General features: G+C 50.5%; 1 protein-coding gene across 1 annotated transcript in view; it reads left to right on the top strand.

The window, feature by feature from the left end:
• LOC118143124 (uncharacterized) overlaps positions 1–9,084 on the top strand; it is a 54,580-nt gene extending 45,496 nt beyond the window's left edge. Inside the window, exon 7 of the mRNA XM_078333100.1 lies at positions 3,794–9,084. Within this exon, the coding sequence (XP_078189226.1) occupies positions 3,794–3,798 (5 nt within the window). The 3' untranslated portion in view covers positions 3,799–9,084. The remainder of the gene's footprint in view (positions 1–3,793) is intronic.
• The last annotated feature ends 4,099 nt before the right edge of the window (positions 9,085–13,183 follow it).

Genomic DNA, 13,183 nt, shown 5'->3' with positions numbered 1-13,183 from the left:
CTTGAGTGCAATGGCACGATCTCAGCTCACCACAACCTCCACCTCCAGACTTCAAGTGATTCTCCTGCCTCAGCCTCCCGAGTAGCTGGGATCACAGGCATGTACCACCACACCTGGCTAATTTTGTATTTTTCATAAAGAGAGGGTTTCTCCATGTTGGTCAGGCTGGTCTTGAACTCCCAACCTCAGGTGATCCCCCCGCCTCAAGCCTCCCAAAATGCTGGGATTACAGGCGTGAGCCACCGTGCCCTGACTTCTTTTTTTTGAGATAGAGTCTTGCTTTGTTACCCAGGCTGGAGTGCAGTGGTGCCATCTCAGCTCACTATAACCTCGCCTTACCGGTTCAAACAATCCTCCCGCCTCAGCCTACCCAGTAGTTGGGATTACAGGAACCTGCTACCATGCCTGGCTAATTTTTGTATTTTTAGTAGAGACAGAGGTTTTACCATGTTGCCCAGGTTGGTCTCAAACTCCTGACCTTAAGTGATCTGCCCACCTCAGTCTCCCAAAGTGCCAGGATTATAGGCATGAGCCGCTGCACCCGGCCAGAATCAATGTTTTCTTTTGTGCTGAAGGAGCTCACAACTCCCCCGGAGTTCTGTTCCCTGGTAAAGATGGCTTCTGTTTTTCTCGAATTCCTCCTGGTTTGGTGGACCAGCAGGGCTGGCTGGGCAGCAAGACGCATTGGGCCTGGGGCTTTATATGTCTTCTGTTTAATGCAGCAGAAGCTGGGCCTGATACTTAGAGTGAAGGCCTTTCTGTAGCAAGGAAAATCGTTTAAATCTCTGTCCTCCGTTTGTGACTCCAGGAGTCTGACTTGGTTAAAGACTGCTGACTTGGTGAGTTTTGTATTTTGTGGAACACAATCCAGTGTCATGTATTGATTACTGATTCCCCATTGCCCAAAATCCTGGCCTCCTCTCTTGACAGAGAAGGTTGTCCCCAAAGTCCAGGCCTAGAAACTCTGACTGGAAAGATTATCCTCAGGTGATTGTCCTGCCTTGGCCTCCCAAAGTGCCGGGATTACGTGTGTGAGCCACCATCCAATTTTTTTTTTTTTTTTTTGAGACAGATTCTTGCTCTGCCACCAGGCTGGAGTGCAGTGGTGCAGTCTCGGCTCACTGCAACCTCTGCCTCCTGGGTTCAAGTGATTCTCCTGCCTCAGCCTCCTGAGTAGCTGGGACTATAGGCACACACCACCATACCCAACTAATTTTGTATTTTTAGTAGAGATGGTGTTTCACCATCTTGGCCAGGCTGGTCTCGATCTCTTGATCTTGTGATCTGCCCACCTCACCAATTTTTTATTTTTATTTTTAGAGACAGGGTCTTGCTCTGTCAACCCAGGCTAGAGTGCATTGGCTCACTGTAGCCTCAACTCCTGGGCTCAAGTGATCCTCCCTCCCTGGCCTCCTGACTAGCTGGGACAACCGGCATGCACTACCACCACCTCCTCCTCTGTGTAACTGGAAAAAATTGTCCCTGAAGCCCAGGTCTCCTCTCTCTGACAAGAAAGATTGTCTGCAGGGTCCAGACCTCTCCTCTCTGACTAGAAAGATTGTCCAGGAGGATTTTCTTTTCTATCTGAGGGCCCTGACTTTGGAGGAGGAGGAAGGGCCCTCCTGACCACCTGGTGCCTGGGGCAGACGCCTTCACCCAGGTGGCTGCCTGGATTCAGAAAAGGGAATTCTGTTTGGAAGTTTGGGTTGGGGGCTGCTGAGCAGTGGAAGGTGCGTATGGTTTAGCTCAGATGTCCCTGGGATCTTACTCTCTCTTGCGAACCATCTTTTCCTCTGGGGCCGTTTCTGAGCCTGAGGAGTGGGCTGGCTGGAGGAGCGGGCTGGCAGGAGGGCTTGGCAGTTACCGTTCAGTGTGTTAGTGTTTACCTGAGACCTCCACCATGCTCACCCCCAAAAACACACGGCCCTCCTACCGTCCCCACTGACCTTTGCTCTCACTCTGGCAGCACTGCTGGGGCTGAAGCCAGGAGCCACCACAAGTCCACGCTCCTGCCTCTCGCACACCATCTCTGGATGGGCCAGCCCATCCCACACACTAATCCTGTGCTCACAAAGCTCAAGTGTGCTGGGGTCACTTTATTTCTCTATGGCTATCTGTTTTTAGGATTCTGGGGTCCCCCGCCCCATCCAGTCTTGGCCGGGAGTTGAGGGAGGGAGGATGCTTTATTTGAGTTTTTGCTCATCCCTGTGCTGATGTGGGGACACAGCAACTGCAGGATGTCCCTGTCCCCATCCCACAGCTACTGAGTCAGAACTTCTGCAGTGCCCCGATCTTGGCGAAACCTCCGCCTCCCCGGTTCAAGCGATTGAACCTGCTTCAGCCTCCGCCTCACTGAAACCTCCGCCTCCTGGGTTCAAGTGATTCTCCTGCCTCAGCCTCCCAAGTGGCTGGGACTACAAGCATGTGCCACCACGCCCGGCTAATTTTGTTCCCAAGTATGAACTTGGGAATCTGCATTTTACCAAGCTCCCCAGCTGATGCTCACACAGTGACGCTGAGAACCATCGCTCTGGCTGATGCGCCCTACGGGAAATTACCTTTGGATTAAAATCTGACATATTAGGAGCTTTTTTGTCTCACTCTATCGCCCAGGCTGGAGTGCAGTGGTGTGATCTTGGCTCACTGCAACCTCTGCCTCCTGGGTTCAAGTAACTCTCCTGCCTCAGCCTCCTGGGTCCCTGGGACTACAGGCATGTGCCACCACACCCAGCTAATTTTTGTGTATATATACATATATTTTTGTAGTAGAGACTGGGTTTCACCATGTTGGCCAGGCTGATCTCGAACTCCTGACCTCAAGTGATCCACCCACCTCGGCCTCCCAAAGTGCTAGGATTACAGGCGTGAGCCACCACATCTGTCCTTTTTTTTTTTTTTCCTTTTTTTGAGACAGGATCTTGCTCTGTTGCCCAGGCTGGAGTGTAGTGGCATGATCACAAGCTCACTGCAGCCTTGCCCTCCCAAGCTCAATCAATCCACCCACGTCAGCTTCCCTAGCAGCTGGGACCACAGGCGCATGCCACCACACCTGGCCAATTTTTTTGTATTTTTGGTAGAGATGGGGTTTTGCCATGTTGCCTAGGCTGGTCTCAAACTTCTGAACTCAGGTGATCCACTAACTCCGGCCTCCCTAAATGCTGAGATGACAGGCGTGAGCCCCCACGCCCGGCCTAAGAGCGTTTCCCACACTAAGAGATGGCACCGCGTAGCCTGGCGTACTTTTTAACCACAGCATCACAGGTTCACCTGTTTGGAGCAGGAGGACTGAGTTCAGGGCAGGCTCTGTCAACTCCAACAGGACATTTCACAGTGGCCCCCACAGGCTGACCTTGTGTCCTATGTCCTGCTGATGTGTGTGGAGGCCTCAGAGGGGCTCTTTCCCTTCGCATAGAGAGAGACAGCACTGGCTCATGAGCCTGCTTTTTTCTGTACTGCCTTACCTAGAACTCAAGTTTCTGGGACCTCCCATGCTTGGGTAGAGGTCACTTTGATGTTTCTCAAAACAGCCCTCCATGCCCCCATGCCCACATGCAAGAGGAACTGTTCCATGGTGGTCCATATCCAAAGTCGCTAGACCTTGGCCTGGCATGGTGGCTCATGCCTATAATCCCAGTACTTTGGGAGGCCGAGGCAGAGGCATCCCTTGAGACTAGCCTGGGCAACATGGTGAGACCCCATCGCTATAAAAACAACAACAAAACAACACGAAATGACTGGATCTCAGAGTGACTCTAGTGATCTTAACCCTGTGACGGTCAATTTCCTGTGCCAGCTTAGCCGGGCTGTGATACCCATGATTCAACCAAATGCTCGTCTGGGTGCTGCTGTGAGGTGTGCTGTAGACACGGTCAGCGCTGGTGATCATTGGCTGTAAGTAAAAGGTTCTCCTCTGCGAGGTGGGCGGGCCTCATCCAATCAGTTGAAAGGCCTCAAGAGCAGAACCGAGGTTTCCCTGAAGAAGAAGAAATCCTGGCTGGGGCCTACAGCGTCAGCTCCTCCGGGGAGCTTCTGGCCTGTTGGCCTGCCCTCTGGATTTCAGATTTGCCTAGCCAGCCCCCACAATCACGCAAACCAATTCCTTGAAATAAACTTCTTAATCTATCTCTCCTTCTGGTTCTGATTCTCTGGCAGAACTCTGATCTTCTCCCTAAAGCGCCCGGGATGGGGGAGGAGTTGGCGCGACTTCATTGCTTCCTTTCACACAGACATGCTGACTTTTCAACCACTGTCCTTTTCGAATTTTTTCTCTTCCAGGGAAGTGCTGACTTTTTTTCCTCCTTGTCAACCAGCGGTGGGCCAGCCCTCTGGGGATCTGTTGCTGGTCTCAGCTTTCTCCTCCATCCTCTTTTTCATTATTTTTATTTTGTAGATACAGTTGCTGAGGGTGGGGTCTGGCTATGTTGACTAGACTGGTTTTGAACTCCTCAAGTGCTCCTCCCACCTTGACCTCCCAAAGTGCTGGGATTACAAGTGTGAGCCACCACCTAATTCCTACTTTATTTTTATTTATTTATTTGTGTATTTATTTTTGAGACAAAGTCTTGCTCTTGTCCCTGAGGCTGGAGTGCAATGGCGCCATCTTGGCGCACTGCAACCTCCACCTCCCAGGTTCAAGCGATTCTCTTGCCTAAGGCTTCCGAGTAGCTGGGATTACAGGCGCCTGCCACCACGCCCAGCTAATTTTTGTATTTTTAGTAGAGATGGGGTTTTACCATGTTGGCCAGCAGGCTGGTTACAAACTCCTGACCTTAGGTGATCTGCCTGCCTCAGCCTCCCAGAGTGCTGGGATTAAAGGTGTGAGCCACCATGCCTGGCCTATTTTTATTTTTTATTTTATTTTTAGAGATCATCTTGTTCACCCTGTCACCCAGACTGGCGCAATCACGGCTCAATGCAGCCTTCACTCCTGGGCTCAAGCAATCTTCCTGCCCTGGCCTCTACAGTAGCTAGGACTGCAAGCACACACAACACCATGCCTGCCTAATTTTTAAATTTTTTTTGTAGAGATGGAGTCTTGCTATGTTGCCTGGGCTGGTCTTGAACTCCTGACCTGATGTGATCCTCCTGCCTCAGCCTCCCGCATCCTTTCTTTCCTCCCCACATTTCCTTCTTATCAACAGGTGCTGGGCAGAGGCAGGACAGGCCTGCCCCTGCATCCTCTCCAGTTGCCATGGAGCGGCCGGCTGTGAGTGTTTCTTTGGCAGTGTCTTAGCTGGTTGTTGTGAGCAATAGTGAAGGAAGCAATCAGCAAGTATACTGCCCTAGAAGTGCTGCACGTTGTGGGGCCCGAAAGGGAAGAGGAGGCGAGAGATGCCCGGACCGGTGGGAGACACCAGGACTTCGGAAGCTCTTCTGTGCCACAGTGGGTGGTGAGGTTGGCTGGGAGAGTGAGCTCCAGGGCCCCGGGAGCAGCCTGCTCCTGGGTGCGAAAGGAAAAAGGCACAGGGGCTTGGTGTGGGCGGCTTTTGGCTGGGAGAAGTTTGCACATAGGGAGAATAGTAGCCAGTGTTTGAAGGCACTTACTATGCAGGAAGGCCTGTCCTGAGCATTCTAAGTGTGTCACATCATGGCCAAGTGTCTGATTATCCCTGTCTTGCAGAGAAGGAAACAGAAGTACAAACAGAAAAAGTCACTTAGAATGCAATTAATAAAAAGGGACCAGGTTTTGAACACAAGCAATCTGGCTCAAGAATCTGCACCCAACTACTGGCTCCTGTTCCCAGAGATGAACACGGAGTCCTGGAGGCCTGCTTCACATTGGGACTTGATCCTGAGCATATGCACCCCGTCTCTCCAGGAGACAGATTTCCAGTGCAGTCATAGAAAGGGCCTGTGTGGGTTTTGGGAGATGCGTCTGCCTTGGGGAGAGTTTTCCTTTTCAGCTAGAGCCGGGCCCAGGATGTTGACGTCTGTGAGATGCTGGTGACGTTCTCTGCTCCAAGGGCTGATGAGAAAAGTTCCTCCAAGGCAACTCAACTGAGAAGAGTGAAGTCTCTGGGTCCCACTGGCTTCACCTACAGATGCCAACTTTAAGGCTGGTGAACTGAGGCCAGCTGGACTGATTGCCATGGCAACAGGAATCAGAACCAAGTCACGGGAGGATGGAGAGGGAAGACAGAGTGGTGGCTTCCCCGGGCCTTGGACCACAGGCACAGCCGAGGCCTCCAGGAAGCCTGAGATACCCTGTGAGTGGGTCCTGCACTCCAACACAGCTTGCTCCGTCAGCCTCTGGTCCTCGTTCCTCCCATTGATGTTGCTATGATCTCTGACGTTGACATTGAGCAGTGAGTGCTCCCAAACTCTGTCCCACTGATTTTTTTCCCATGGTTCTCCAGTCTAGCACTTTCAGAAATTCATCCCAGCCTGAGAGGTGACACTGATTGTCATGGCTTACACCTCAGACTCCATGGACTAAGACAAGCCTCTGGGGTTCATGTGGCACCAAAGGTGGGGGTCTTCTAGTACTTTTGATGGAGGCCAGGGACAGCACCTGCTGTGACCCGCCCCCACCCCCCACCACCACCTCCACTTCTTCTCTATTCCCCTTCCAGTATCTTTGACCAAGCCAGGGACAGTATCTGCTGTGACCCCATCCCCAGACCCTGTTTCTTCTCCGTTCCCCTTCCAGCCACCGCCCTGGGCACCTCCCCTGCTCCTGCCCGCTCTGCCTGGGCCCGTCTTTCTTTCTGCCTCACTGATCACTGGTCTCCCTAGTGCTGGAGGGGAAGGGAGCCCGCTTCCATTCTCCCCACTCTGAAAGTCAGACGACCCTGCAGAGAGGTTTTCTGGGATTTGGAGCCTAACCTTAGCCTCGACACAGTCTGACTGAAAAGGCCATCCTCCAGTTAAGCCAGTCCTCCCTCTCAATGCTGGAGAGGAAAGCAGGCAGCTGGACACTTCAGCAAACCCCACCCCTAAGGGAATTGTTCTCTTTTTCCTGAAATAGACTGGAGTGCAGAGGACTTGCTGCAGAGAGAGCCCCTTTGTAACTCACATTGCATGGGCCATGCCCCATGCCCACTCTGCCACAAACTCCCCTCAGCTGCCAGCCCCGTGGAGCCGAGCGTGGGCTGAAGTGGAGCCCATGAAATGCCTGGAATGCCAGCCACAGCGACAGGCCAGCACTCATGCCTCTTGGGAGTTCTGACCGAAGCAGCACAGGATCGCTTCAGAGCAGTCTACATTTTCCCCAGTTTCAGGCAGAAGTAAAGAATGTCGCTGCCTTCTCCCAACCAGCAATGGATTCAGCGTCCTGAGCTTTTAAATTGAAGGGACCCCTCTGTTGCTCTATGCAGTAGCCAGCCTATTCATTTGAGTTCAAGTGAAATCATTTTCAAGTAACCTCTTCCTATCCAGCTTTGCTTTTAGTTATGCCGACATAAAAACAAGAGTTGTCCTCAGAGTTTGCCTGTAGAAGTTCCTGGATAATTAGTAAGGAAACGGGAACAGCAGACAGTTGTTGCTTCAGATAAAAGTGATGTGTAGGCCAGGTGCGGCGGCTCAAGCCTGTAATCCCAACGTTGGGAGGCTGAGGTTGGCGGATCCCTTGAGCTCAGGAGTTTCAGACCAGCCTGGACAACATGGTGAAACCCTGTCTCTACAAAAAATACAAGAATTAGCCAGGCGTGGTGGCAGGCAACTGTAGTCCCAGCCACTCAGGAGGCTGAGACTGGGAGTGGGAGTGGGATGGCTTGAGCCCAGGACACACAGATTGAAATGAGCTGAAGTTGTGCCACTGCACTCCAGCCGAGGCTACAGAGCCAGACCTTGTCTCAAAAAAAAAAAAAAAAAGTAATGTATTTGTGGTCATTTAATTTACTTCTGCATTCTATTCTTTTTTTTTTTTTTCTTTTTTTGAGATGGCCAGTGGTGCCATCTCAGCTCACTGCAACCTCTGCCTCAGAGGTTCAAGTAATTCTCCTGCCTCAGCCTCCTGAGTAGCTGGGATTACAGGCACCCACCACCACACCCGGCTAATTTTTGTATTTTTAGTAGAGACGGGGTTTTGCCATGTTGACCAGGCTGGTGTCAAACTCCTGACCTCAAGTGACCTGCCGACCTTGGCCTCCCAAAGTGCTGGGATTACAGGCATGAGCCACTGCACTTGGCCTAGTGGATTCTGCATTCCTTATAATACATCCTAGCTGGGATATATTCAGTTGTCTTTAGAGCTAACAGTAGAACAAAGGTAGTTGGATGCATATCTGGCTCTTTATCTTTCTAGAAGTTCTAGAAGACGAGAGGGGCAGTGGTGCTCTGAGGTAGTGATTTTAGGATGGATCGAGACAGAGAGGGGCTGCCTACACACACACACACACACACACACACACACACACCATTAATTTAGGGAGTTCAAACTCCATGAAGGTGAGGACATCCAGGCCTATGGCAGAGCCCACTCCTGCTTTGGGGAATGTATGGGCACATTCTTGCCAGTAATTGGAGGGTTAGAGAGGGATCAATAATTTCATGGATGGACTTGAGTTTGGAAGCCAGTGGCGTTAGATACAAATTCTGTTTTGGGGGAAAGTATTTGATCTTCTTAGCTGTGAGGCAAAGTGAGGTTTAAAAATATTTTCGACTTAAAAAATATATATGCATGTATATTTAATGCCATCTATGGATTGCACCAATGTCTATTTCATGGATTTGATATTGAGTAGTTATACAAGGAGTTACTGCTGAAGGAAACTGGGTGAGGGGTACACAGAATCTCTGTACTGTTTTTTGTTGTTGTTGCAATTTCCTGTAAATTTATGATTATTTTAAACTAAAGTTAAAGCATACATATTTACATTTGATTAAATGCAGTGTGATATCCTGGGTTGGATTCTGGAACCCAAAAAAGACATGAGCAAAAAAACTGGTAAAATCCAAAAAATCCTTGAGTTAAAAGTAATACCAGTGTTAATTTTGTAGTTTTGACAAATGTGCCATGGCTGTGTAAGATGCAAACGTTAGAGGAAACTGGGCGGAGAATTTGAGGGAACTCTCTGTGCTATTCTTTGCAGTTTTTCTGTAAATCTAAAATTATTCCAAAATAAAAGTCTCTTAAAAATGTAAGTATATACACACATTTATATTTGAACACATCTAGGCATCCAGCATCCTTAAAGAAGACAATTTCCTCAAATGACGCCTCTGTGATGGGTATAAGGGCCCCTTGACAGTTGTGCTGTAGGTCATGTTACTCCCTGATTTGGCTGTCTGGGCAGAGGGAACCCTACAGAGGTTTTTAGGGGCCGGCGTGGTGGTTCACGCCTGTAATCCCAGAGCTTTGGGAGACCGAGGTGGGCAGATCACCTGAGGTCAGGAGTTCGAGACCAGCCTGACCAATATGGTGAAACCCCGTCTCTACTAAAAATACAAAAATTAGCTGGGTGTAGTGGTGGGTGCTTATAATCCCAGCTACTCCGGAGGCTGAGGCCGGAGAATCACTTGAACCTGGGAGGCGGAGGTTGCAGTGAGCTGAGAATGCGCCCTTGCACTCCAGCCTGGGGGACAAGAGTGAAACTCCATCTCAAAAACAAACAAACAGAAAACCCAAATAGAAACTCTGGTCACAGGTCAGGAAGAGTTAATTGTGACACAACCCTATTTTTCAGGCTAGAAACTGAGATATAGTCATTAGTAGATGCAATTAGATTGTAATTTCCTGGAATATTTTAAACTAAATCCTTTTCTGTTTTCTAAGCATGTGCTTACAAACATACAAAATACAAACTGTAGCTGTGACACATTAAAAAAAAAAAAGGAAATGACCTTTGGCACTCTTCTTAGCTCTTGTCAGGAGCCTTGATTAAAAGTGGTGGGTGGGGTGGGGATCCAGGAAAAATGCAAGTATTAACTCAGCACTCACTCTGTGCGCTTTGCACTTGGCAGGAGCTTCCAGGCATGCTCAGGACTAGGGGGCATCAGGGGTTTTGCCGCCCAGCTTCCATTCCACCCCTAGTAGCACCTGATACACCACCAGGTGCAGTCCGGAGGCCTCCCACCAAGATGCCTGCCCTTCCCTGGTCAAGAAGGGATGTGATCCCAACTTCCTGATGGAATGTGAGTCAAGAGCTTAGGGTACAGACGAAACATACTCACAGCTCACTGGCCCCACTGAGAGCTTTATTTATTTTTGAGACAGAGGTTTGCTCCATCACTCAGGCTGGAGTACAGTGGTTCAATCTCGGCTCACTGCAACCTCTGCCTCCCAGGTTCAAACGATTGTCAATTCTCAGGCTCCTAAGTAGCTGGTATTACAGGAGTGCGCCACCATGCCCAGCTAATTTTTTGTATTTTTAGTTGAGATGGGATTTCACCATGTTGGCCAGCCTGGTCTTGAACTCCTGACCTCAAGTGATATTATTTTTTTGAGAGAGTCTCACTCCGTCGCCCAAGGCTGGAGTAGAGTGGCACAACCTCCGCCTCCTGGGTTCAAGTGATTCTCCTGCCTCAGCCTCCCGAGCACCTGGGATTACGTGCCTGGCTAATTCTTGGAGTTTTGTTAATAGTAGAGACAGGGTTTCTCTCTGTTGCCCAGGCTGGTCTTGAACTCGTGGCCTCAAGTGATTCGTCTGCCTCGGCCTCCCAAAGTGCTGGGATTACAGGCATGAGCCACCGCACTGGGCTGAAACTCACAATCTCAAACTGATATACCTCCCTTGTGGGGGCTGGCGGAGGGGAGGGGAGGAGAAGGTGTAGGAGAAGGAGGAGAGGGAAGGAAGAGGATGGGGGGAAAGGAGAAGAGAGGGAGGAGGAGGAATGGGCGCTCACTCTTCATCCCAAGTGCACCTCATTGTGTTCATCATCCCCCAAGTCCGAGCATACCAGAGTAAACTATCAAATATGAAGGCCTCTGGACTCCAGTGGAGAAGTTCTTTGTGTACTTCCAAGTATTTTTGCAGCAGTGATGCAGGCTAGTACCACCTCTCACCTGCCAGGATCCTTGTGGCTGCACCTTTGCAAAACAAAGCATGTCTTAGTCTCATTTTCTTTTCTTTTTTTCTGAGACAGGTTCGTGCTCTGTTGCCCAGGCTGGAGTGCAGTGCGTGATCGTGGCTCACTGTAGCCTCAACCTCCTGGGCTCAGACAAGCCTCCCACCTCAGCCTCCTAAGTAGCTTGGACTACAGGTGTGTACCCTCACACCCGGCAAAAGTTTTAAATTTTTCTAGAGACATTATGTTGCCCAGGCTGGTCTTGAACTCCTGGATGCAAGCAGTCCTCCCACCGCAGCCTCCCAAAGTGCTGAGATGACAGGTATGAGCCACCACACCTGGCCCTAATTTTTGTAGCCGAGACTGAAATCACAGCTGATCCCGTCTGTCTTTAAATTAGTAACCTTGAAGGGGTTGCCTTTTTTTTTTGAGATGGAGTTTCACTGTTGTTACCCAGACTGGAGTGCAATGGCACGATCTCGGCTCACTGCAACCTCCGCCTTCTGGGTTCAAGCAATTCTCCTGCCTCAGCCTCCTGGGACTACAGGCACGCACAACCATGCCCAGCTAATTTTTGTATTTTTAGTAGAGACGGGGTTTCACCATGTTGACCAGGATGGTCTCGATCTCTTGACCTCATGATCCACCCACCTCAGCCTCCCAAAGTGCTGGGATTATAGGCGTGAGCCACCACGCCCGGCCTGGGGGTTGTCTTTTGAAATGAATCTGGTTGGAGAGGAATCTGGTTAGGAGAGGGGAGATGAGAAGAAAGGATTGGAAGCCTCAGAGTCTAGCTGTGTTTGGTCTCGGAAACTTCTGGATGGCTCAGATCAGAGCAGGCAGCCGACTGGCTGAAAGGGCTTCCTCATGACTCACTGGCTCCTGGTGACGTCACTGCCCTGGACACTCTTCGGCCTGCCTGAGCCTCTCTCCATTGTCCCCTACAGCAGAGCTGGCTTCATGGGTGTGCGGCTTGGAGGGCCACACAGGGCCCGGTGCCTACAGGGGTCTACATTTGCGCTGTGGCTGTGTTGAAATGTGGAGGATTTGGGATGAGTGTCCTGTGAACAGAGGAGCTGTTTCTGCCCAGCGGCCTTCCACAGGGCTCAGGGTGCAGGTCACAGGGATTCTACCATCCTGCACCAACCCAGATGCGATCAGGACTTGGTGCCCACTTCCCAAGAGGCTCGTGGTGAGTAGGGCTGAGTGAGATCAGAATCCTCCCTCTCACTAAACCCAGGGCTCCCCGGCACACACACAAATAGCCCCAGGTTCCGTGTACGGGCTGCCTCTGGCACCCATCAGAAACTCCTACAGCTGCCCAAAGTGCTGGGATTACAGGCATGAACCACCACGCCGGGCCCATGTTTCTTTTTAAGGATATACTCCTATTGGATTAGGCTGCACCCTAACGATCTCGTTTTAACTTAGTTACCTTTAAAGACACTATCTCCAAATACGGTTGTATCCTGAGGTATTGGAGGTTAGGATCTCAAAATATGAATGGGGAGCTGAGCATGGTGGTTTACACCTTAATTCCAGCACCTTGGGTGGCCAAGACCAGCCTGGGCAACATAGTGAGACTCCATCTTTACAAAAAATTAAAAAATATATGGCTAGGTGTGGTGGCTCACATCTGTAATCCCAGCACTTTGGGAGGCCAAGGTAGGTCACCTGAGGTCAGGCGTTCAAGACCAGCCTAGCCAACATGGTAAAACCCCGTCTCAACTAAAAATACAAAAATTAGCCAGGTGTGGTGGTGGGCGTGTGTAATCCCAGCTACTCGGGAGGCTGAGGCAGGAGAATCACTTGAACCTTGCAGTGAGCCGAGATTGTGCCACTGCACTCCAGCCTGGGTGACAGAGCAAGACTCCGTCTCAAAAATAAAAATAATAAAAAGTATATATGTATGGGGAGAGGGGACAATTCCACTCATAACAGGGATTGTTCTGGACACTCAGAATTAAGTTTTAAAAGCTTGACAGTGTCTTTCAGCGTGAAACACAGAGACTCTGCCTAGCCCAGGGCCTGCCCTCCATCGCAGGAAGAGGCCATACCAGGAGCCTTGTGCCAGCAGAACGTGGCTGTGGCTCTTGCTCAAGGGCCAGACTGATGGGCGTTACCTCACCCTGGCTTTCAGAGCCACAGGAAGAGGCTGCGCAGGGAACCAGAGTCAACTGTTTCCCAATTCCTGTGGTGCCTGAGCAAGAGGACAGGAGTGGGCCCAGGGCTTAGG

Source organism: Callithrix jacchus, chromosome 7 (assembly GCF_049354715.1).
Source record: "Callithrix jacchus isolate 240 chromosome 7, calJac240_pri, whole genome shotgun sequence".
Taxonomy (NCBI): Eukaryota; Metazoa; Chordata; class Mammalia; order Primates; family Cebidae; genus Callithrix; species Callithrix jacchus.
The sequence above is the reverse complement of the archived record's forward strand: the minus strand, read 5'-3'. Positions and strand labels throughout refer to the sequence as shown.